Source organism: Phaethon aethereus, assembly GCF_964289735.1.
Source record: "Phaethon aethereus genome assembly, chromosome: 3".
Classification (NCBI taxonomy): Eukaryota; Metazoa; Chordata; class Aves; order Phaethontiformes; family Phaethontidae; genus Phaethon; species Phaethon aethereus.
In genome coordinates this window covers 69,817,980-69,843,010 of record NC_138576.1, presented here as the reverse complement: position 1 = coordinate 69,843,010, position 25,031 = coordinate 69,817,980, and the positions used below count along the sequence as shown (strand labels likewise).

Genomic DNA, 25,031 nt, shown 5'->3' with positions numbered 1-25,031 from the left:
GTAAAAAATAAAACAAAAAAACCCCACAACAAAGCAAAAACCCCAACCTGTGTCTTCGGTAACATCTGCTGTTGGAGGGTGGCCAGAGAGGGTGGGAGTGATTTTTCAGCTTGGTTGGAATTATGCAAACCTGGATTCTGGTCTCTGCTCAGTGTGGGAGAGAAAGGCAGCAGGAGTCTGGAGTCCATCCTCCTGGGTAGCACAAAGGCCAGGCAGCCCCAATATCTTCCTCCAGTTCAGCTGAGAATCTGGGCATGGTCCAGGTGCGCAGTCAGGGTGCAGCACCTTGTTTGGGTGCTGTCTTTCTGGAAAAGGAATGACCTGAGCTAGTAAGTCCAAGAGCGTTTGGAGCACCAAGTGAAGGCAAGTGCCTGCCTCTGCCTGAAGGGCAGGTTTTATCTTCTAGCCCTCTTCTTAGTGTTTCCGTATGGAAACAGGTCTGGCTCCAGACATGAAAAGAATGGTGGAAAAGATGGAAAGGTGGATGGGAGAAAGAAAGCTAATTTGGCCCCTGACATTTTATAGAATTGAGAGCTATAAGGGTCTGTTAAGTGTTTGTCTCTCCCAAATGTCACATGAACCAGAACTATGTGCCTAGTCAGGAGGGTGCAGAGCTGTGTGTCCTCAACCTGCTAGCACTGATGTCTCTGGAGACTGACCAAACTCCTCTTGCTGCTAGAAGATTACCAAGCCACAGGGATATCTGCATTAAAATGCCTTTGCTGTGGGCAAGGATTATGCAGGCCAAGTGTAAATGGATAGGAAATTAATAATGAGCCAAAACTATCTTTGGGCATCTGTCTGACCTTAAAGTCTAGAATGATCCAAACAGTGCCCTCTACCCCATGTTGAGGGCATTGGTTGGCCACTGCATTTTGTGATTAAAATATCAAAAGCTGCCTCTTTCTTCACTCTGATCTCCTATCTACTGAGAAGATCAGTGCAGAGCTTGCGTAACATCAAGTGCTGTAGACTAGGCAGAGTAATGCAATCCAGGTAACCCTGATGGTCTTGCATTGCTGCCTTCCCAGTAATCTTTGTTCAACATGATTTTTAAAAATTGTGGATTTTTTCTGTTTATGAAGCAGTCCAGGAGAAGTGTATCAGTCAAAGTTTTTGACTTTTCACCTGGCTTACAAGAAATTTGAGTAATCCAGCAGGAAGTACGTGGTTTAAATGGAAATCAGAAGCAGAACTGCACAGTGCCTCTGTTGCAGCTGTCAAACTGCTAGGAATTGGTTGTAGGCCTTTGAAACTCAAGAGAAAAAGGGAAGGGTTTGAGTTTAGTGACCAAGTTTCATCATTTAATGCTAATGTGCTGCTATGTGTTATGTGAGTGTAATCAAACCTAACCTGTATGCTTGTGTAGTTTTTCCTGTGTCTATAAAAGGAAAACAAAAATGATCAGAAGTGCAAAAAAAGGTTTCTGTGCTTGCAGAGATTGACGAGATTAGGACAGAAGTTAGAGAATAGAGAAATAAAATGAGAGAATAGCTGAAGCTTATACAGCAGTGAAAGGATTGATGAAATACAAGCAGTTGAATGTACAGTGGGTTTATCTCAGCATAACCTTTGCCATGAATGCAAGTCAGATAAATATCAGTCAGCAGTTGGGTAGGCAGGCAGCAGGAAGGGAGAACTCAGGGTGAAAAAGACTGAACATGTACATCTTTCACAGTGCTTAAAACCCATCTTTTCATAGAAAACGTTGATGGTCCTCTTTTGCCTCCCTGAGGGTTTCTTCTGGTGGTTTTCTGCAGTCAGGAAAAGAGAGGAAAGATAGGGTGGGGCGGGGGGCAGCAGGGAGAGAAAAAGGCGCGGCGGGAGGAAATGAGCCTGTAACATTTTGCATCATTTTCAGATCATGGATGCCTGACAATAACACAAATAAGACTTAGTGGTTTTCTGCTTGCCTCTTGCTTAAAGCCGGTAATATTCTAGCCCAGATCTGTTTGACTCCTATCTGGAAAGTAAAATTTTCTCACTGGGAAGGACATGTATGGTGCTGGGGTTGGTTACAGCAATGATCTCATCATTTACTTATCTGATCAGACAGGCATGCTTTATTCTCAGACTAGACTGGCTATCTGGGATAAATTATCCCACAAGCAGGTGGTCTGCTTTGCCAAGTCATCTTTCTGTAGTAAAGTGTATGCTAAGCATGACATTGAAATACTATGTAATTAACAACGTGGAAGCCCTAAGCAATTTGTCATCAGTACAGAACTCATTTTAGGAGTTAGGTATACATAGTTGTATCCACTAATCACCGATTTTATTGCATCTGATTTGACAAATTATGGGTTATGATCTGTTGCTCTTTAATTGACTGGAAAATCTGACATCAGCTGTGAAGCTGGGTTTCAACACATAGCAACACTTATTAAATTGTTAACTCTCTGAAAAGCAGATTTCCATGTGTTCAAAAGTAAAACGAAACGTAATAGTAAAATTAGTTATTGTCACTATTTTAAAGATCATGCTAGAGGTAGACTTGAAAAGTATATTCTGTAGAAATTCCCAATATTTCAGAAATAATGCCCTTCCAAGCAATACACCAAGACAAGCAAGCAGAGGAGAAAAATACTTTCAAACAGTTTTATTTCTATACTATTGTATTATACTTAATTTGAAACATAAGTACATGAATATCATCAAGAAACTTTGCAGCCTAAAAGATGGTGCCTAAAATCAGCAAGCTTTCTGGATGGGAGAAGACCTGGCATTGTAAACTGACTTTTCCTTTATGTTGCAGTCAAAGTTATTTGAATGTTTGTCCCTGCAGCCCTTTACTCTCTTCTTTCCATTCTTTTTTAAATACAGGGATGTAGCAGTAGACACTGTGAAGACAGGAATGGGAGGAAAAGCTGGAAATAAAGGGGCAGTGAGCATTCGTTTTCAGTTCTATAGTACCAGTTTCTGCTTTATATGCAGTCACTTAACTGCAGGGCAGACTCAGGTGAAAGAGAGGAATGAAGATTATAAAGAAATCACACAGAAACTCAGCTTCCCAATGGTAAGTGCAGGTGTACGTATGCTAAAAACATTGGAGATAAAGTTCTTTACATTATGAAAGCTGATCTCAGGCTGTCTTCGATGACAGGTCATCAAAGAAGTCATCTCAGTGCCATGGAGAATGGGCATAAAAGAAAATGGTAAAGAAAACATTTAAAAAAAAAAAGGGACGTGTTTCACAGGAGACCAGATACCACCCAGTGTAGCACTTGCTTTACAAAAGTTCTATGTCTTTCAAAAAATATAGTTGCTGCAGTGCTTGAAAAGTCCTCACCTTTGAATAGCTTTCAAGTTGTCAAATAGGTCACCCTAGTGTTTTATTTCACACTTGTCTCCTCAGGACAGCAGATAACCCATGGGATTTGGTAGCGGTGCTTCTTTTCTTCCCTTAATGTTGGTTGCTTTAATTTCCACAGTGCTTTCTTTCTCATTCGTCTCTGGAGAGGTCATAAACCAAGGAGGGAATGGACCAGTTTGTGTATTCTGGTTAGTCAGCAAAAAATGGCATTTAGGTTGCAAAGCATAAAATTTTAACTTCCTGTTGTTTGCAAGTTTTAGAGGCTTGGCACATGCAGCATATCAATCAGTTGTTTTATGTAAGAACTAATACTGACAGTCTGAATGCCCTACATAGAATATCTGTTCCAAATGGCCATAAAGTTGTGCTAATGGTAGTTTTTGCTTCCAATTCCTCTAACTATTTATGTCTTTTACATTTACAATAGTTAAATGTACCATGTGTGTATAATGCATAGAAAGAGTGCCCTCTAGTGCTGTGACAGCCACAGCTCTGGAACATTTCTTTTATGAATCTCTGGCTTTTAGGTTTATAGCTTAATTGAAAAAAAGACTGCTTAGAGGATAGGATGTTAAACTTAGAATTGTAGTGAGTTTTCGTTGACGTTTTATTTCAATACATTTGCAAAACTGACGTGCATGTAAGATAACTTTTGTAGCTTGTTCTTAGTCTGGACCTTTGTTGTTGAATGTGTCTTGGTACCAGAAGCACATTTTGTGTTATATTCAGAATATGTAAATATATGTGTGAGAAATGTGTTAGGGAAACAAACACTTAGTTTTAATGGTCATGATAGCCAAATTGTGAATATAAAGCTAGGGTCCCAGCTTAGACATACCTTCAGGAAACAGGGGTCAGAGTCTGACACTCTTGTTTACAAAATTCAGCTCAGCAGGATGTAAAAGGCGGTGAAGGAACCATTCCATATTAGCACAAAATGGATTTTAAAAAGTAGAATGTGGCAACTAGGTCTGGTATTTAGTAATTCAGAGAGACCGAGTTGTACATTTCAGTGTATTTAAAAGGTGTTTTCATGAATGTGATTTAACATTAACAGTATTCTGTACCTCTGATCTAGGGGCGGAGCGTGTTCTCACATGACTATGTCTTCTGGTGTGGTGATTTTAACTATCGCATTGATCTAACATATGAGGAAGTCTTTTATTTTCTCAAACGTCAAGATTGGAAGACACTTTTGGAATTTGATCAACTACAACAGCAAAAATCCAGTGGAAAAGTAAGGCAGTGACCTCATTTTCTTTGATACCTGCATGTTGATTTGGCCTGATTGAGAGAGTGAAAAAGTTGCATTTTCAGACCCTTGTTTGTAGTACATGAATGTAGTAATTTGTTTAAAAATCAGAATGTTGTTTGTCTGCAAGGAAATTGATATATCACAATGGCACTTCCCTCATCTGTAACTTAATCAGAAAGATTGTATTTCTTTTCATAGATTTTTAAAGACTTCCATGAAGGGACTATTAATTTCGGACCAACATATAAATATGATGTTGGCTCAGAGGCTTATGATACAAGTGATAAGTGCAGAACCCCAGCTTGGACTGACAGAGTGCTTTGGTGGAGAAAGAAACTGCCTTTCGAAAAAACAGGTGCGTAGGATCTTTCCTCTTCCTTTATCTGAAAGTTGTTTTAGATTTCATCCAGAACCCCTATAAGGGGATTTAATCTAGTGAATGATGAGGGAGTTAGTGAGTTCTGGGCTAAGAGCTGTCTTTAGATGTCCCATAAACTTAGTCAAATCGCAGTAGCTTTACTCGAGCAGATGTTCTTTCAGCTTCACTGGAATAACTTGCACAGATAGAGAGAGCCTTTTCTTCTTGAACATGTGAACAAAGGCTTCATGCTACAGACTGAAAAGGTGCTGGGGATTTTCTGAGGAATTGAAAATAATCTAGATTTCTAGCAATCTAGAAATTATTCTGTTGCTTTTGAACAGAATCATTAGTCCACATAAAGTTCCCGTGTTATAACAGCTAGATGGTTATAACTGTTGTCCTCAGTAGATGTATAAGCACTTTTTTGTAATTTCTTCTGCCTTGGTAATTCTTAGGAATATTTCTGCTAGTTTCTAGAATTGGGGGAGATTTCATTAATTAGTGCTTGTGAAGTAGTTTGAGATCATGAGTGGCCAGCACAACAGAAGGGCTGTTTTCACTTGTTATTGAAAAGTTACATTAACAAAATAAAAAGTATTTCTTTGAGTATCCAGGGTCAGTTTTCATAACCATTCTCTCAGTCTGCAGGTACATCTATCTCCCAGCACTTATAAAATCTGAATAAATTCATATTAAAAGTGTAATTGCTGGAGAAGTAATTTGATTTGTGCCTGCTGATGTGATGTTTCACATGCCTGGGAAGTACTGCTTGGAATCCAAGTCATACTATGCGTATACTAAGTGTAAAAGCTACAAAGCAAAACTAGGGCAATTGTAGAGTACATGTCACTGTGACACAGAGTTATTCACCCTTATTTAAGGAATGAAAAATAAGGTAAAATGAGGAACTTAAACCATTGATAGAAATGTAATCTGGGAAAGGAAAACTGTATGAGATGTAATGAGTAAGTGAAAACAGCCCTCTTGTGCTGGCTGTTTTCAGTTCAGGAGAAAGAAAACCCTTCAGCATTTTCAATGCATATTCCTTATTTTGCATGGCAAGTCTTGCCCCTGGAAGGACTTTAGTTGATGGAGTGCACACAGAACATAGGACCTGTCTAGCTGGTCTGCAAGAGCTAAGGCAGGTTCCTTTCTTCAGAGCTTTGTAGGCCTCCCACAGCTAGCTCACATGGGCATATAACTGACCTCTCATCTGTTTGCCCACCTTCCCAGCCCTGCAAAGCTTTTCTAATTAGTTCGCTGCCGGAGTTCCTCTCCTTTACTTTACTGCTGGTGGCAAGGCTCTTCTGCCTCTCAGCTTTAATTCTTTTGCCTTGCTGCTTTTTGCTGCTGTGGGCCAGAGGACTGTTTGCCTTCTGAGAAGGTGGTGTAGCCCTAGTAGAGTGATAGGCAAAACTCTGTATTCTGTATTAACTCATTTTCAACTGCATAGAAAAGAGGTAAGAGTTATCCATTAGCCCAAAGAGTGACCTAAAAACTTTCCTGTTATTGATAGCAATATAATACCTCACTCTAACGTAATGTCTGTAGCACTTTCTGTCACCTTAATGCATTGCAAAAGAAGTGTTTGGTGGTTGGATTTGCAAGGGTTTGCTTTCTCCCATCTCTTGTCTACTATTTCTCCAATCTCTGTGTATTATTCAGGTTTGCAGTGTATTTTGCAAGTACAGAGTTTGTTTTTATGCTCAATAATGGGGCAGGGGGAAAAATACACTAATATGACTCTCTCAACCCAGATTGTACAGGTAATTGATTGGGTGACATTCAGGTTAACCATTTTGCAGGTGTCTTATTCTAGTGATCAGCTGTCTCTGTTGCACTCCCTTGTTCTTTCTGTATTTTTTTTTTCCTAGTCCCTAACTTATAAATCTTTTAAGATACGAGCTCTTCTTTGAATGGTATATACAAGAAAAAAATAAACCCACCTCCCACTACTGGGGTCTGTGAAGTGCATCCTAATAAAATAGCTTTTAACTGTTAGTAAAACTAGCTTTGAGTGGGTTTTAAATCATGTTTTGTACTTCATAGCTGGAGAGATTAATCTTCTAGACAGTGATCTGAATGCTGAAACTAAAGTCAGGCACACCTGGACCCCTGGAGCCTTGATGTACTATGGGAGAGCAGAGCTGCAAGCATCTGACCACAGGTAAAGTCCTAAGCAAATAATCGGAGATGGGGCCACTAGGTTAGAATGTGTCATACTGAATTACACCTTCCAAGTGAGGGACTGAGTCTGACTGTAACAGGAACGTCACCCTTACTCTGTGTTCAGTGTCTGTTAGGTGTTTTTTTTTTCCCTCATGATGGGTTTTATACTAGGGTGGCAAGTATCTATGGTCCTGTATTGATTTCTGCTGCGCTGTGATCTCAGCAAGGGTTAGGAAAGTTGCAGCAACAGGTATAGGAAACTAAGGACTTTCTGTTGCTTGGTTTTGGAAAGCTCCGATACCAAAACAAGCTGCTCTGATGGACTTCCACTCAGCTTGCTGTGGGAGAGGAGGAGGTTGGGACTGTGTGGCCTGAAGTGTGACCTAAGCCATGTGTGACCTCTTCAGAGTAGTGAAGTGTTGGACTTCTGGCCTTCCCTTAGACATGGAGATGGGAGAAGGAGGGAAAAACAAAGATGAGGGCCTTTGGTTGGTCCATATTATTAACTTCTCTTTAGGGATATGAATGACCTTTCTTTGTTAAACTTGTTCACCACTTCACTTCTCTGAAACAAATTCTGTGCTAAATACACCTTGAAAGTTCCCTTGCATTCAGAATGATCTTTTGTCTCACCCCTTGCATGCCCTATGGAAATGCTACAATATTGTTCCTCATAGCAGCACTCAGTGACCCGCAGTAGCTGTCTCTGGCCTTCTCATGGCACTCTTGGATGCGAGGACTGTTCTGTATTCCTCCAGCAACAGAAGAGCATGCCTCTCGCAATCGGTTTCTCTGTGTCAAGGCTTTGACACTGCTGTGTTTCACAAAGCACAGTAGAACTGCTGCACTCATTTATATAGGACCCTGAGGATTCAATCTGTGAAACATGGCTGTTGTACATTGGTTTTTTATTTCAGCAAACTTGACTGCAAAAACTGCTTTTTAAATTACAGTCAGCAGGTTTGCTTTCCCGAGGTTTGCGCTGGAAAAAGGACTTAGCTATATCTTCATGACATATGGAAATGCATTATGATTCATGGTGCTTATAGAAATAGTTAATACTTCCTATACCTTGGGGTTTTTTTTCCCTTTACTATTACTTTCTAGCTCTGCTGTTGTTGCTTTCACATATTCTGGTAATGCATATTCCAAGAGTCTGCTCGATTGCAAGTAGGGGGCAGCAATTTTGACATAGTTAGAAGAGCAGCCATCCCAGTTATTGCTCTGTGTATTTGTGCAGGTGGAAATCTGAGAATGTGGATCACATCCACTGAGATGAGACAAGCTTTACTCTTTCAGACAGCTTTCTCTATTTTATTTTGACCTAACACACAGGTAATTTGTAAGAAATGGCTGAAGAAGTAACTTTGCAGTGTTGACTGCTAATAATGTGATGGATTGACATATGATTGCTACATAACCACATTGTACACTTAGAGTACCTCGTCCTTAGTTTTTGGAAGAAGACATCTTTATGTGGCCTTGTCTAACAGAAAATAGTATATTCCCTTTCTGATCTATAGATGTTTTGGGAGACAGCTGTTTGATAATGAGTGAAGTATCCTGGTGTTTTTAGACTGCAGGTTTGCCAGAAGTGCTACACACAATTGTTACTTGAATTCCTTTATGGTGTATCCTCACTGTTACACTCAGCTGATGCAGGGCTGGTAAACTTAATTAGCAGTGCTCAAGACATGATCTTTTACTGCAGGAAAAATGAAACAATCCACCAGGCTCTGAACTTACAGGTTGTATTGCGAGCCACAGTGCTTTTCTGCAGTGAGACCTTAAGTAATTTGTTCTGCTTCTCTTGCTGTGTAGAACACAGATAATAATCACTTCCTTCTAAGGTATAGCAGGCTTAACTGATTTGCAATGAGATTTGACATTGTGGAGTTAAAAATGATCATAGATGTATGGAGTTTAAACAATACACTGTTTGTCCTTCACACAACTAAGTGCTTACCTGTCCTACTGCTAGATGCTGATTTTAGTTTTGTATAAGCATTTCCTATTAGGTGATTTTGATCTTAATTTTAAATAAGCATTTCTCTTTTGTTTCGTGTAGGCCAGTGTTAGCTATTGTAGAAGTGGAAGTTCAGGAAGTTGATCAAGCTGCCCGTGAGAGTGTTTTCCAGGAAGTGTCGTCTTTCCAGGGGCCACTGGATGCCACAGTAGTGGTAAATCTGCTGTCACCAACGCCTGAAGAGAAAAATGAATTTCCTGAGGAGCTGCGAACAGAGCTTATGCAAATGTTTGAGGATTATGGCACTATTGTTCTGGTCAGGTAAGTCTGGGATCTGAAATGGCATGTCATCTATTCACACAGACTAGAAATTCCCATTTTTGTCCTGACAGAATTAACTCTGTATTAGAAAGCAGTATGCTGAATTCCTTTACTTCATGTTGAATTCTTCATTAGAAATTGAATACAAGTGTTCTGAATATCTTTTACCTCTCATCAACCTGTTAAAGAAATAGTCTAACAGCTCTCTTGGCTGAGTGGAGGAGAATTTTATTCAGTATGGCACCATAAAGCAGAGACTTTCATGTGAATCATCACCTTTAGATTCAGGCTTCGTTTCCATGCACTGCTTCTGCTGGTGGGTCCTTGCTGCCTCTGACGAGGTCTGCTCTCTTCCAGCACTCTTTCACACTCACTAGGATTTCCTGGCTGGCTCTCCTTTCTTTTGGGGGTCATTTTGCTTATTTTTTAATAGTACGGCTTTTCACAGTTCTATCGCCTACTGAGTTTGAGAGGGAGAGTGTGATACCTTCTGGAAGAGCAGTTTCATTTCATTCTGTTTGATTCTGTAAAGGGCTCCAGCATAGCTATGAGACTTCTGTTTTGAGAAATACAAGCAAAAGACCTGACAGCTGACCTGGGAAACAAGACTAGAAATTTGTTTATGTTGTATTTATTAATGGAGAAAACTAATGATCTGTTGTTGTATGGTTTTATGAAGTACCAAATAAAAGTTGACGGTTCAAAAGTGGCCCTGCAGGAACAGCAGCACCACCTTGCTTGTGAAGAAAAGGAGCAAGAAAAGAACATACTTTGGTGGTTTGGGGGTTTTTTGTTTTTAATTGCTTTAGAGCTTGATGGTATACATGTCTTTGGGAACATCACATGTCCTCTGAAGTGAGGGATATGCAGAGCTATGGAAGTTAGTACAGAGGGAGTGTGGATATCAGACTTGATATCCTGTCAGCAGCTGCTGAGATGTTTGTACTGCTGCTTCAGGGGCGATCCAGTAAAGGGCAGGGTGCTGGGGTCACACAAGGGAGGATGGAGGAGAGGAAGAGCCCAACTGGGATTCATAGATCACTTGTTCCTCCCCAAAAGAATAGAGTTGTGAGGAAAATACAACTAAAACCAAATACATAGCTATACAAAACTATCATGTTTGCCTTTAAGGCTTTTCATTCAGTGGTGAAATAAAATACACTGTTCTCTTTCCTCTGCTTTTTTTTACTAGGATCAGTGGAGGTCAAATGCTGGTGACATTTGCAGACAGCAAGTCAGCTCTTCGTGTTATGGATATAGATGGTGTCAAAGTAAGACTCTCTCAAATCTATAATAATGATTTCAAAACAAATTTCTCAAAAGTGGTTGCTTAGGATGAGATAGTTGAGTTTCAAGCTAAATTAAGTACCATTATTTCAAAGAAACTTAGTGCTCACAAAGTCCTTAACTTTCACAGCTGCTGAGGCTTTTAATACAGTATTTCAGTTTCAAGAGGACAGGAGGTGACTTTTCTTGGCACTCCTAAGCAGTGTTTAGGATCTGGCCTCTGATACCACTGCGAAATACATGGACTCTGTCATTGTTCTGGCACTTGAAGCAATTCTCCTGAGGTTATGTGTGACTTCATACTGTTGCCAAAGCATCCTCATAATTGTGGTTTGGAGATTTTTTGTTTCTCTTAAGTGTATCAGATAAACTCCTTCTACTGAGGTGGAACACCATGATTCATTGGCCTGCACGGCAAACTCAGCATTAACAGTAGGCGTTTACCTTCCCATTCCCTGCTTTTCCTTCCTACACACATAATCTACAATTTATCAACTCCCTCATTTATGCTGACAAAACTGTTTGTGGGGCTGCACTGTAAACTTAACACTGAAGTAATGGATTTAACTCTCATTATTCTTTCACATTTGGATTTTTATCTTTAATTTAGCTCATTTCATTGATGTAACTTATTTATATCACAGACTGAAACACAATTGTATGTGCACAGTGTGTGAAGGTGCTGGAAACGTGGGTCAGGAACTTTCCAAACTAATTTTGCTGCCAAAAGCTGCTGGCTTGGATACATCTCACCCCAGATGTCATGGAGCAACATATATAAGCAGCTGTGGTCTTAATCTGCTTAATAACTTTCCCTATATATCAACCATCATATTTGGGATTTTCTCAGCAGAGAGTCTCCTTACAGATGGCAGCAGGTAGCAAACTCTTGGGTGTTTTAAAGTTACTGACTCGAAAATGGAATCCTCCTACACCATTATTACTATCACAGTATCGTTTTGATGATATTTGATGTTTCACCTATTTTTCAAGTATTTCCCAAATGCAGCAGCAGTGCTTTTGAGCTTTGAAGCTTATTTGCTTTCAAGAATATTGTTACAATCCGAAAGCTTGGTTATGGGGGTAGGAAAAGTGCTTTCTTTTAATTTAGCTTCCGAAATGAAGCTTTAGTTGCATCAGTTTCTGAAGCAGTTGTACAATAGGCTGGCAGCACTTGCTTATTCTGTTCACATATTCTCATTTTATGAAGTTGCTAGGCAAAGGGGAAACAATTCTTTCTTTGCATTAGATTAGGGGCAGAACAGTGAAGATCCGGCCCAAGACTAAGGACTGGCTAAGGGGCCTTCAGGAGGAAATTGCTCGAAAACGGGACAGCATTGCCCCCATGTCACCCACGGCAAACTCGTGTCTTCTGGAAGAAAATTTTGACTTCTCAAGTTTGGACTATGACTCAGAAGGTGAGCAGCGGGTTTCTAAGCTAAGTTGTGAGAAATTGCTTTGCTGACTTTGGCTGCACAGAGAAGGTACAGTATGAGTGTCAATGGTATCTTAATTTGTAATGAAGCCACATTTCTTAAAAAGAGGATTGTAACTAAAGCCATGACCCAGCACTGTGCTTGGGCAGAGAACTGTTGCTTAGATAGTCCTATCAATTTAGTGTTATAATACAATGTATGGTACAGTTGTCCTGTGTAGAAACAAACTGTAATCAAACACATGGTTTACACAAGAAGCTTGCCCAACCTGTATATTAAATTCATTGGTAGTAGAGAGAGACAGAGAATGCATTTGCTCACTAGGTCTTTGTTACCTAATATTTTAATTCAGGTGATATAGTGGAGGATGAAGATGATTATTTAGATGATGCTTTGTGTCAACACCTAGTAGCAGACACAGCAGAAGATATGCCTGAAGGCTCTGGACATTTCGCATCCGTAGTTTTTTCAAACAAATCTGAACAAAACCCATGGTTGTATAAAGGTAAAGTATCTACTTTCCTTAAAATAAGACCTGAAGGTTTGTTGTTTGTTCTCCTTTTGTCTGTTTTTCCCTGTTCATTTATATTTTGATTGTTGGTCCTCCAAAGATAAGGGTCATCTTTTTGGTACATGTTCATGCGCAACCCTCCTTGAGTTAGTGACTATAACTGAGGCACTCAGGCATAATAGCAATACAAATAATAAAGCTTAGATCCTCCTCTCTAGCCCAGGGCAAAGCAAGAATATTGAGAAATGCTGGTTTCCTTTTACAGTCAGGAGAGATTAAGTCCTCTTATCCATTTGATGTTGTTTGGCACCGGAGCACACAACAAAAAGCTGTCCATTATTTTCTTATTGGTAAGGGCCAGAGCAGAATCAAACCAAAGGAATCCCGTTGATTCAGTGAGGGGCTTGGCTCTGTCCTTGAAGCAATAGCTGTGGCAGTGCAGTCAGGTGTAAGTTGGGCAATGCAGGAGGTTGTTGTGTTCAGATGACTGACTTCAGAGGCCTAAAGTTTCTCCTTGGTTCCGATTTTATTTATTGCTGAAGAAGTTGAGGTTCACACAACAGGTATATTTACTCTTTTAGTGCTTCGTAAACGTACACATTTTTCCTGGTCACCTGGCTTGTTTGCACATTATTGTGAAATGACTGGGTAAAGAGAAGATGAAGCTGTGAAGAGAATATTGATTAAAAAACTGCAGCAAGAACTAGCCAAGCCAGTGGTGGTCTTACACTGGGATGTCATCAGGACGTGCTTTTGTGACCAAGCATTGACAGGCTGTGTCATGTATTAAACACTTCACTCTGACAGCAGGTGATTCGGTAGCTGTCTTTTTGCACTCTCTCAGAAGCCCTTTGTCTTCTGACATAAAAGTGAAAACTTTAATACTTTCAAAGGTTGAGTCAGAAGTAGAGTTCAAAAAGATTAAATGAAATTCTTAAGTTTACACAGATGGATTTTGCAAACAGAGTAATATACGTTTTCTTGCCTACCTTGAGTCATATGCTGGGTGCCGTGTGGCCAGGCCCAGAAACCTAGCCCTGAGTCAAGCAGTAATCTGTCATTATCAAATACTGTGAAGCCAATCACTTTGTATTATAGGATGCCTTGCCCTCCAAACACCTCTGGCCTACTGTGTGATGATTCATTAAGCTACAGAGAGTTGCAGTGATTCTTTTCACCCACACTAACTCTTCTCCACAAAAAATACCACAAAGTAAATGGAGATTATAAAGTATAGTTTGAAGGAGGTCAAGGTGGGGTCATGATCTCACACAACTCAAAATACGATGTATTCTAACCATCTTGAAAGTCTCTGCAATTTCAGATGCCTCCATAAGCTTCCAATTCTGCCTGAGTAACTCCTAATTGAAGGTATGATGATTGTATAGCTCATGTTAGACACAGGCAGAAACCAGTCATGGGCAGAACAGTATGCATGCGTGTTTCTGATGGCAGAGAAGGGCATAGCCTCACAAAACTGATGTCCCTGGAAGCCGTTGCCTAAAACCAGCAGCCTTCTAGAGGAAGGGAGAGAGTGGTGGTGGCTGTTTTTTGTCTTGTGTTCAGTGTTACTGCCAGAATTTCAAGCCATGCTTCTAGGTGCCTGCATGACTCCTTGGATCCTACTGGTGAGCCTGTATCTGCATCTTAGAAGTATTGAAAATGCAGAGAGAAGGGGGAGGGCAGGTTGGGCAGATCACAGGCTGCGTCTCTGTGGCTGCCATCCGCTGCCGTGTGGGAGTAGGAAGCCATGAGGCAGCTCAGCATTCCCTGCAGAGCAGAGCTTTCTGAAAAACAGGAACTTGTGTAAAAATGCCTGAAGTATGAGAGACTGCTGCTACACAATTCCTTTGCTATTCTCCAAACCACAGGGACAAAACTAAACCCAGTGAATTTTGGAGCCCTGGAGAACATAGCTGCATGGCTGGGCAGCCATGGCGGGGTGAGAGAACTGAAGTGAAAGCCTGCATTACAGCAGACCAGGAGACTAAAGCAATCCCTACTTCTCACCTCTCCAGCTGTCAGAGAAGCTTAGATAGGATGAAAGACTCTGTGTAATTACCCAGTGGTGTAAGGTGCAGCCAAGGGCTAGCAGACTGAGGCAGGTCTACCTGGTAGGAGACGTTGCTGGAAAGCAGAGATGTGATGAGCGAGCCATTCAGACAGATTTTTCTCTGGCATATGAACCGTTCTCCTGAGCAGGGAAAGTTGTCTAATCCTCAGAGGAAATTCCTGTGTTGAGGAAGGAAGAGAAGGGATTGACCATGACTAGCCTCCTCATGGCTGCCATGACACAGTTGGAATGAGAGCAGGTTGCTACCAAGTCTGGCTTGTGAAAAGCTCAGAATCTAACAAGATGACTTGTAACCCTGAAATCAGATGCAGGCAGTCTTTGTGTTGGCACAAACAGTTAATAAATGCTGGAAAAGGAGAAACAGAGGTGTTTGACAGAAGGGTAGGTGTTTCCTGGAGTGGGTGTAGGGAGACATTTGGGGAGAGCAAAACACTACGAAAGGAGCCATGTCATGTTGCTGAGATATCTCTTGGGGCTTGCCATGCGTATTTGCCTCTCTCCTGACCACTTGGCTTTGGTGCATCTTACCCAGCGGGTATCTAATATGGATCCTTTCTAAAACTTCCCTAGATGATACAGACCTGGCCGATTTGAAGCGGGAGCTGGAGGCAAGTGGGGAATACCACCGCCGGACCCCAAGCAGGTCTCTGTCTATTCCTACCAGGCCTCGGCCACTTCAGCCGCCACAGAGGCCTCCTCCTCCTGGTGAGTTGCTTGAATGTTGTGTTGGCCCCAGCTGAACAGTTTTGCCTGACATTTCTGGGTGACAAAGAAAGTAATACCTTGTTCTGAAATGTCGGGCTGTTGAGGTACTTGCTTCTCAGCCTGTTTCAGCCTGACTATGGCTGCAGTTAGCAACGGGAGAAGTTTGTCTTTAGGATGACAGATACTTCACAAAAAAAAAAACAAACAAACCTGCATTTTGTGAGGATGGAATGCCCATGTTTCATACTAACTCGTCACTCAGATTAGCAAGTTGAACAGCCACTTTGTGGCAATAAAAATAAATGTCAATATTTATGCCTGCTGACTTCCAAAGTCACTCAGTGTTTTCTTACAGTTTCTTTTTTTCTGAGTTAATTGTAATCTTCCTTCTAAAAAAATCTTTGGCAAAATACTTGTTCTGGACAGTGTTTCTGCTTCCTGCTTCGCAAGCAATTCTTGCTTGCTTTTGTCTTTATGAAATAAATTCAAAATGGCTTCTGATTTTCAGTGAGGTACAAAGGGGAATTGATGTTCTTTACCTAAGCTCTACCCACTTGAGATGCCATCAATGCTGCTCCTGTTTTGATGGCTACCTTCTAGATGAATGCTGATTGCTATATCAGCATAATCATCTTTGCCTTCTGTGTGACACAAGCTATACATCACATTTTTTTTTACAGCCTAAATCTCTCTTCTGTGTACATTTTCCAGTCTTAAATTAAAGGTTCTGTCAGGCTCACTGCTGAAAGATGAGTTCTTTAGGATTATTCCTATTCATTTCTGAGTCTGTTGCACAGAAGTGACAATACTGGTATCTGTATTTCTGTGCTTGGAATCCAGTGTTAATGCTCAGCTGAAGTTATTTAATTAAATGAAAGCAAGACTAACTAGGAGACTGCTTCCTGAAATAGTTCAAGACTTCAGCATTTTATTCTGTGTTGAGTTTTTTTTTTTCACCTTAGATTAGACCAGTAACAGTTCAGCCCATCACTCCTCAGAGATTAAAGTGTCTGGCTCTTGGCACTCAGGCAGAGGCACTCAAGGTCCCCGGTGTCCTACAGGAAGGTCTTGCCTAATATGTCTGTCCCTGGAGGAGCAGGGAGGGTGACAGCATCTCTTTTATTTATCACAAACAGTTTCAAAGCACATTGGTTTTGCTCCATTGCAGCTAAAATGTTGTACCAGCTCTTGAATGTAAGAAGCCATTTTTATGCCTCTTTCAGCTGGAACTTCAGGCAAAAAGTCCCCCTCAGATGGTTCTCTCTCTCCAGGAAGCCACTTCACCTGCTCCATCCTGGCAACGGCAAAGCTGCTACCTGGAGCCCCTCAGCAGCCAGTGAGTCCTGCCACTCAGGGTGGCCACTTAGCTTTGTCCTGATCTCCCCCATCTCCGTAGACACTGAGCATCACGTACGTGACGCACCTGTCATACAAGGAAGGAAGTCCATCACATGCCTGAGCTGGAAACGCTAAGATGAACTTACTATACTGTGATACTAGACTGCAGGACTTGCTAGACACCAGATAAATGTTATTACATTGCCAGGAAGTAGAAAGGCCAAACGGGGAGAGAAAGAATGGTGCAAGACCAGGGCACTGTTGGTTTATTCCATGTACTGCTTTCCGACAGATGCTAACTTGAATTTTCAACATCATGATGTTATGCTTTAATTCTTTTCTCACCTCTTTTTTGATGGGCCATGCTAGTGCCTAGAATATGGGAAAAGTCTTGACAATTGCCAGAAAGGCTGCTAGCACTCTGAGGAGACCAAGGCTGCTAGCACTCTGAGGAGACCAAGACCAGAATGTAGAAACACCTCCCCACTCCTGCCTTGTTGGATCAGAACCCTAATGTATTGAACAAGGGATGGCTAAGGGACTAGCTGTGGCAGTAAGCCATTGGCCTGTCTGTCAGCTGGTAACAAAGATGTAGTATCTGCCAAAAGACTCCCACCATTTCTGTAATATTTATAGATTGCTAAATAGCCACTGGCAAAACCAGAACTTTACAGGTGTGAGAGCTTAGCTGTAAGATTACAGGCATACAATAAAAATCAGTTCTCTCAAGATTACTCATTCTTGTTTGTTTGTTTTTTTTTAAAGCCTAAAGTCAGGACTGGAATAAGTAAACCTTACAACGTCAAGCAGATCAAGACTACCACAGCTGAGGAAGCAGAAGAAGCTATTAGATGTCTTATGGAAGCTAAAGGAGGTGAGCACAGCTTTCTAAGTGACTTCTAAAAATCTTTAAAGAAAAGTGTATGTGTATTCATCCATCCCCTCATAGCCCAGATGCACGTATTTCTATTCAGAAGCTCACTTGAACACTGACATACACATTCTTGCAAGATTGTACTTGGTGTTCTCTGTCAGTTTTGATAATACTAACCTTTTTTTTCAAGATGATTCAAGTTGTCTGTTTTGTTGTAGAACCTGTTACTAGGAGCACCTTGGGTTATCTAGGTGCAGATTTAGTCTTAAAAAACTAAAAGATAAAGATGGGATCTTACTAAACTGATGGTGCCTGTGTTAGCTCAGGGTTGCATAAAGGGTATTTGCTGCTCTATTTAGTGAATGTTCACTATTCCAAGCAGAACCAGAGAGCAAGTACAGCTGTGGGAGAAATAACCTGGATTCTGTTCACATTTGGGTAGCAAGTGTAGTTGTAACCTAGATAGAAGCTTGGACCACTCTAGTTTGAATATCCAAGCTAAAAGGCTACTCTCTTTAGGCTCTCTATCTAATCCCTGGAGGAGAGCGCTTCTTGCAAGGCCAAGTTAGAGCAGGAAACTAGCTTAGATATTGAAACTTAGGCAGTGTGAATGTACCCTCCAGGGTTGCAAGTAGTCTTTTTGCTTATGCGGTATGAATGAGAGAGAATGCAGCATGACTCTGAGATCCCACCTGAGTTTGCAAGGCTCTCAGTTTAGGATAAAAACATCCCTTTTCATTCGTAAATAGAGCAAACAGTCTGGAATAATCTAATTTAATTAGAATGATCATAAAGGCATCTTGATGTTTGTTCCTCAGAGAGTGCTGTTCATTTGGTTTTGAAATCAGATTTACTCTCCATTAATTTTGAAATTCACATTAAGCATTTCACTCAGCGTGGGTGAGGAAACTAGTCCCGTCAGCATAACTTTCAGTCCCTTGTGCTATACCACCAGTTGGCATTTACAGTTCTTCCCAAAGTATGCACTTGATACCATTATGTTGATTTTCCAGATAAGGAAACCAGGGCAAAAGGAGACTCAGGATTTGAGTCCGATACTCCTGATCCCCCAGCCAGTGTTTTTTCCATTTGGCCAAATGGCGACACAGCACTGCTGGTTTGGTATGAAATTATTTCACACAGGGGAGTTTTTTCCCTAACTGCCTCTTACAAATATGACAGGATTGCAGAGGTCTGTGTTTATTTCTAAAACCTACCTTCCTGGCCTAAAGGGCACGCCCTTTAGGCATGCACATTTTGGGAAACATGATCGTGAAAGAAATTATCTTGAAGCTACGTTCCAATCAGGCCAAGACGCCATTTGGTTTTGCTTTTCAGGACTACAGGAAGATGCAGTAAAGCCTGTTCCAACTAGAAACCAAACGTTCACCAAACCCGAGCCTCCTCCCAGCATCACAAAGTCAGCATCACATCAAGGGTTGCAGGCAGCACCGGTGCTTGTGCCCCATCGCCCGCCACCCAAAGTTCCAACGACAAAGAAGCCAGTACCTCTGCAAAGGACCGGAGTCAAGGTGGAAAATGTAAGATGGTTGCAGCAAAATGCATCCAGCCTCCATTACACAATGCGAACAATGGCAAGAGGCGTGGGCTCTTAAACAGTTTGTATGAAGTCCTGTCATTTAAAGTTCTTAGCCAGCAGGCGCTGAAATGATTTTGTGTATTGTAATCACCAAGGCATAAAAATGTGAGAAAGATCCGAAAGGAAATAGAGCCTTGAGTTCCTTACTCAGCCATATTCAGCTTTTCTATTTGCCAGTCCATTCTCTTAGATTTTGTTACTTTTCTTCTGGTTTGTCTAAACCGTGTCAGGATTTAAGACTAATCCCTTCTTTGTCATAGTGTTTACTTTTGACCACATCATGAGTGGCCTGCTCTGTAATGATTTGAGGCAGCTTCTTCATCAGTATGCTGTTCTGTGTCCTGGTCAGAGACAGCTAGCTTTTCTCATGCACCTTGTAATGGAATTAAGCCTTTCACTGGATTCTGATCAAGAGTTCAGGTTCTTAAAAATCCAAACCTGTAGGTGTTTGGGTTTTAATCTCTGTCAGGTCTCTACAATGAAGATAATAGTTCTTCACCTCTAGAGCTGCTAAAATGTTTATTTAATGGTGAAAGCAATTGAAGTATAAGAGAAAGACAAATATAACCTTTTATATTTTTCCTTTGACAGAACCTCTGCTAGGAAGCTCTGTTATAAGTTGTTAGGACTCCTGCCTTACCTTCCTTTGTAAAGGCATTCACCCCTTCTCTATAATGGACTTTGTGCCATCTCTGCTTAGCAGATTCACAAAAGAAAAAAAAAAAACAAAAACAGCACCATGTGTGCCCTTTCCTTAAACATTCAATAACGAGGAAGGGTCTGTTTAGTGTATGTTGTTGCCATTCCCAGGGAACTCCTGAAGGGTGCTGGGAGGGATTGCTATTTTTGGTGTTGGTTATGAGAGATCTCCTGCAGGAATATGCCTGTTTCTGTTTGACTCTGCTTTAAGACTTCCACTCCTTCCTCCACCTGAGTTCAGATGGGAGCTGTGTACTTGAAAACCTCTACCCAATCCACCTCTATCGTTAAAAAAGCATGCAATCACATGTAGGCAACTTAACAACAGCATATAGACAGAAGTGGCAGGGGATATGTCTATCATGAAATATTGACTAAATAGTTTGACTGCATTAAAAAGCTCGTATATTATCTTTTAATAGTGTGCAAGAGTAATAAAGAATTAAAATGCTTTCATTCAGTCACACTGCGTGTGAGAAATCTGAAGCAGCCCTTGCCCTCTTGGACTGAGATGGACTCTAGTTGTTTATATATTTTTAAATGGTGAATGTATGCTAGATTGTACTTTGAGAGCTTACTTTTAGCTTCGGTTCCTAGCAGCAGTGAGACATGACAGAGCCATTAATGCATTTCTCGGGTTAGCATAAGCTAATTCTCGCTTCAACCTTATCTATCAGAATGTACCCAAAGGCATATGCTAATGGCTCCATTAATTTAGCCCTCTCTATGCATTCTCGCTTAAATAATATTAGTCATCAGAGAGATGTAACAAAATAAATAACTCTTCAGAACAGCATTAATTTTGCCCAGAGCAAAATCCTCACATGAGAGAGAGATGGTCAGAAAGTTCCTTATCCCCAAACAGCACCCTGTAAATTAATGTGGGTCCAAGGGACGATGCATGAGAACAGAACCAGGCACGTACAGTGTAAAACTGTGCTGTCACGCTGCCTCTCTGTACTGCTTTTTTTATTTTCTTCCCGTACCAGCAGCTTTTCTCAGTAAGGCCAGCAATAAGACCTGTGCTAGTAGTGGCTCAAGAGTTTAAGGTACCCCCTTTGTTCTCAAATTTCTTGTTCCTTTTCTCCTCAGGCCACATCTACAGAAGAGCAATTTGACCAACAGACAGCACAGTCTCCTTTTGGCTTGCCGGAGCCCCATCTGGAAGCCGGAGCTATTCTTAGTCCGACCAGGATTACTCCAGTCCCTAAACCCAGAACACCACAACCTGGGAAGCCTCAGGAGAGCCAGGGGAGCACTGAAACGCAGCCCCTCTCAGCACACGTGGCTGAGGCCATCTCGCTGCCTCCCCAGAACGCTTCCTTTGTCCCAAAGGTGCCACCACGAAGAAAGAAGTCGGCCCCCGCAGCTCTTCATCTGCAAGTTCTCCAGAGCAGTGACAACCCAATTTTTAGTGGGTTACTGTTCAGCTCCAACAACAACAACAATCCTGGGTCCTGCCCCCAGACTCAGGACACTCATGGCCCTGCCCAGTCTGCTCTGTCCTCTGCCTGCCCAGAAAACAACACAGCTAAGCAGTTGGCACCAAATGCTGCAGAATTGATGACTAACCTTCAGGGCCCTCCTGTACTGGAAGGTCAGCATCCACAGCTCTCAGATACCAGCTACCTTCCAGAGAACATTAATCTTTTGGACCTGGATTCTTCCTGCCCTCCTTCCATACATGCAGCATCAGCTACTTCTCCAGCACACACTCCAGAAAATTCAAAATGCCCCAGCTTGAAAGATTTCAGTCACTGGGTTACATTTAGTGATGACGAAGAGAGTAGTCAGTCATCAGAGAGTCAAGCACTGTCAGAAGGCTTCAACAAACTGCTTGGCTTAGAACAAAACAAAAACACCTCGATGAAGACAAACACTGATTTAGAATTGTAAAATTTTGCCTCCTTAATGTTCCTATAGAAATCGTAATTATGATGCAAAATGAAAAGCAACCTTTTGCACAAAGATTTTTATTTAAGGAAATAGATCATCATCTGTCCATGCTACATTTCATTTTCATGTTTAAAGATAAAGATACTGCCCCTGGAGGGATATGTATAGAGTATTTACAACCTAACATCATTTACAGCTTGTTTGAAGAGTTCTTTAGTCTAAGTAAGTTATTTCTTTTCATTAATCCATCTTAAGATGTTTTATTTCATTTCAGGTACCAATCATATGTAACAACATGTAGTGATGTATGGAAGAAAGACATTAAGAAAAACACTTTTCCTGTGAAACTTACGCATTAATCAATTTCTGTCGCTTGAAATAAAGCACTCTTATCTTGAATAGTTAGATTGCTACAGTTACTCTGGAACAAACGTCCAAGAGAGGAATATATAGCAGACTAACTACAGCAGTAACACTGGTATTGTTCTCCTTCTTCATTTCCACTGTGGAAACAAGGCTTAGACAGTATCTTCTTGTAGATCTTAACTAGCTGCAGTGTTGGCAGACCCTAGTGCTTCCCGTGTTAAACTCATTCCTGTGTTAAAAGTAAAATGAAAGGTGTGTGCTATGAGGCTGTAATGCAGAACCATGAGAAGTGGTGCCCAGGCATCGGCAAGAAATGCCTGTTTTCACTCCAGACCAGGCAAGTGAACCCCCATATTACAACAGACCTCTTTGAAGTGCTATGCTGTTAGCAGCGCTGTGGACACCTCAGCTATTCTAAAAGGGCTGGGTAGCCTCTCAAAACATTGTGCCAACCTGCAATGAGATCAAAGGAATCCCTAGGTGGTTTTCTACCACAGTCTGAGACTCACCCTGGTTTTTGTTCCCAGCAGGCCAATGCCAAACAGCATACTTTACTTTACAATGAAATAGCACGTGGATGACAACAGTCCCTTTTTGAAGAAAGGCTATAGCCTGCTTGTATATTATATTATCTATGCAAATACTGTGGAAATCTGGTGAGTAGTTGAGAGCAGCTGATGACATAGGTTGTTAATGTATTAGTGTCTTACGCTACAGGCAGTTTAGTAATTTAGTAGTTGTGTCCCTGTTCCCATTCTTCCCCTTTGTAAGAAAATGCCATGTCAGTCTTTTATTTCCACAGTGCACTTGGAACCTGAGTTTATGCAAGTAAGTGCAACACAGGCTGTTACATCCCGAAACTGAGCCACAAGCACACAACTGGGGACGGCAGAACCATTCTGCAGAGAGGAACAGTTGCTTACGGCCTAATACTGACTTTGCCCACTGACAGTGAAGTTGGACACCAAACTGGTAGGCTGGTAGGGGGTGGACGTAGAGCTACTGCTCTTGCTGTGCATCTCTGCTGATCATCAGCTCTATGTTCTGTTTAGTACCAGGGAAGGAGCTGCCACGTGCTTCCCATTCACCTCACAGCTACGGTAAAGCTGTGCTGAGACCTGAGAAACAATATATTCCCCGAATGTGAGCTGGGAAGGCTAAGAAATGGAACTAGGCATGGGCAACTTGTCTAAGACTGAGGACAAATTTAAGAAGCATGCGCATTGCTGTAAATGAAGCTGTTGCTCAGGTGCACAGTGCATCCATACAGGGAGCATACCTAGGAGGCAATTCCAATAAGCAACTGCAATTATCTGGTCAATGCAGGTTCTTGCAAACATAAAGGTTTAAAAGATCATGTTTGATGGTTCAGAATATGACAGCCTAGACAGGGGAAGCACACTTTCCTCCCTCCCCACTGTTAACCACTGTAGAAAATCCAGGCAAATAACTCCTGCATGCCTGCTTTGCATCTCCCCTCTACTTACCCAGTGTTCCACCAGAGCCTATAGGGCAAGCCGTTCAGGTGAGTCTATAGATCACTTACCACAGTGGGCTGGCTCATGAAGTGTTGCTGCTCAGCTCAAAGAAGACTTGATCTTCATCGTGATGTCATCTCTTGTTTCTTAGCAAGCCAGCAGTCATGCTTCTCAGAAGCTCAAGATTTTGTCAAGGATAATTTGTGGTGCTAAATATGTCTTATCTATCTGCTCCAGCTGCGAAGGCTTTTGCTGTGCCTATACAGTACCACTGTATGCTATAGATGCCATTTGTTCAAAGCAGGCAGTTAAAAATGATGAACAGATTGCAACTTGTCATGGGAAGCATCGAGATCTTTTATTATTAAAGGAAGAAGAGGGTTTTTAAGCAGTTGGTGAAGCAGAGTTGTTTTTTTTTTCCCATTGGAAAATTAATTGGGTTGTTCTCAGTTCTTGGAAGCTGGGAATCAACCACGTTCTTACTTGTAATGCCTACCTGTTTCACTGCCGCTACCAAATTTTCAACACAAGACATCGTGTAAGAGAGGATGCTGCCTTTCTCTGAGCACCAGCTCTCTTGTTTGCCAGACACTTGAAAGAAAATCCCTAAAGCCTTCAAAGGTCAAACCAATAAAACCCAGTGCTAAGCTTCTTACATGAGTGTCAGTTTAACATGGTAGCAGGCCAGCGAATAATGCTGAAGCAAGACAGTTGTTTCCCTACAAGATGACACAGAGCCTTAGCCTCTTCATCCTCCTCTTAAAAAAAATAAAATACAGTGAATATTTATGGGCACATTTCAGTATAAAACTTCAAGAGCAGTAAAAAAGGAGTACGTTATATGACCATATCCCACATTTTCTGCAAAGATAAGTAACAGCTCTAAGACAGCTAATTTACATGTTAATGAAAGTGTTAGCAGGAAAGCCAATTAAAGTGGATTTATACAAGTCAAATAAAATCTGCTTTATTACTCTCCTTGATTAAGTATCTGGCCTTTAGCGTTGTATCTTACGTCTATATATGTGGCAAGCTGCCCACTAAAGTATGAATCCCTGCAGGTAGCTGGTTTATACTATCAGTGACAGCATATGCTGTTCAGTCGCAGCAAATGAAGGGAAAGGAACAGATAGTCCAGCTGAAAGAGTTATAGCAAAGAATGAGGAATCTCCTGCCTCAATATATTATCTTCCACACTGGTGCCCAACACCCCTGCTGCATGTCTTTCAGAGGCAGGTGCTTGTGACCTGAGTTCTAGTTTTAATGGTCAGAAGCTAAGCAGGGCCAGACTTGCTCTGCATTTGGGAAACCACAACAGAAAACTCGGGCTGTGGGAGGCGGTGATTCTTCCCTTCTCATTCAAGACTAAGCCAGGCCCCACC

General features: G+C 41.5%; 1 protein-coding gene across 1 annotated transcript in view; it reads left to right on the top strand.

Moving 5' to 3' along the window:
• SYNJ2 (synaptojanin 2) overlaps window positions 1-21,805 on the top strand; it is a gene marked incomplete at its 3' end in the record, with an annotated part of 73,135 nt that extends 51,330 nt beyond the window's left edge. The window contains exons 15-27 of the mRNA XM_081997275.1: window positions 2,824-3,016; window positions 4,392-4,550; window positions 4,767-4,923; window positions 6,979-7,096; window positions 9,167-9,385; window positions 10,578-10,656; window positions 11,922-12,090; window positions 12,461-12,613; window positions 15,264-15,398; window positions 16,622-16,734; window positions 17,502-17,610; window positions 18,949-19,151; window positions 21,002-21,805. Coding sequence (XP_081853401.1) covers window positions 2,824-3,016; window positions 4,392-4,550; window positions 4,767-4,923; window positions 6,979-7,096; window positions 9,167-9,385; window positions 10,578-10,656; window positions 11,922-12,090; window positions 12,461-12,613; window positions 15,264-15,398; window positions 16,622-16,734; window positions 17,502-17,610; window positions 18,949-19,151; window positions 21,002-21,805 — 2,611 coding nt within the window. The remainder of the gene's footprint in view (window positions 1-2,823; window positions 3,017-4,391; window positions 4,551-4,766; window positions 4,924-6,978; window positions 7,097-9,166; window positions 9,386-10,577; window positions 10,657-11,921; window positions 12,091-12,460; window positions 12,614-15,263; window positions 15,399-16,621; window positions 16,735-17,501; window positions 17,611-18,948; window positions 19,152-21,001) is intronic.
• Window positions 21,806-25,031: the final 3,226 nt, after the last annotated feature.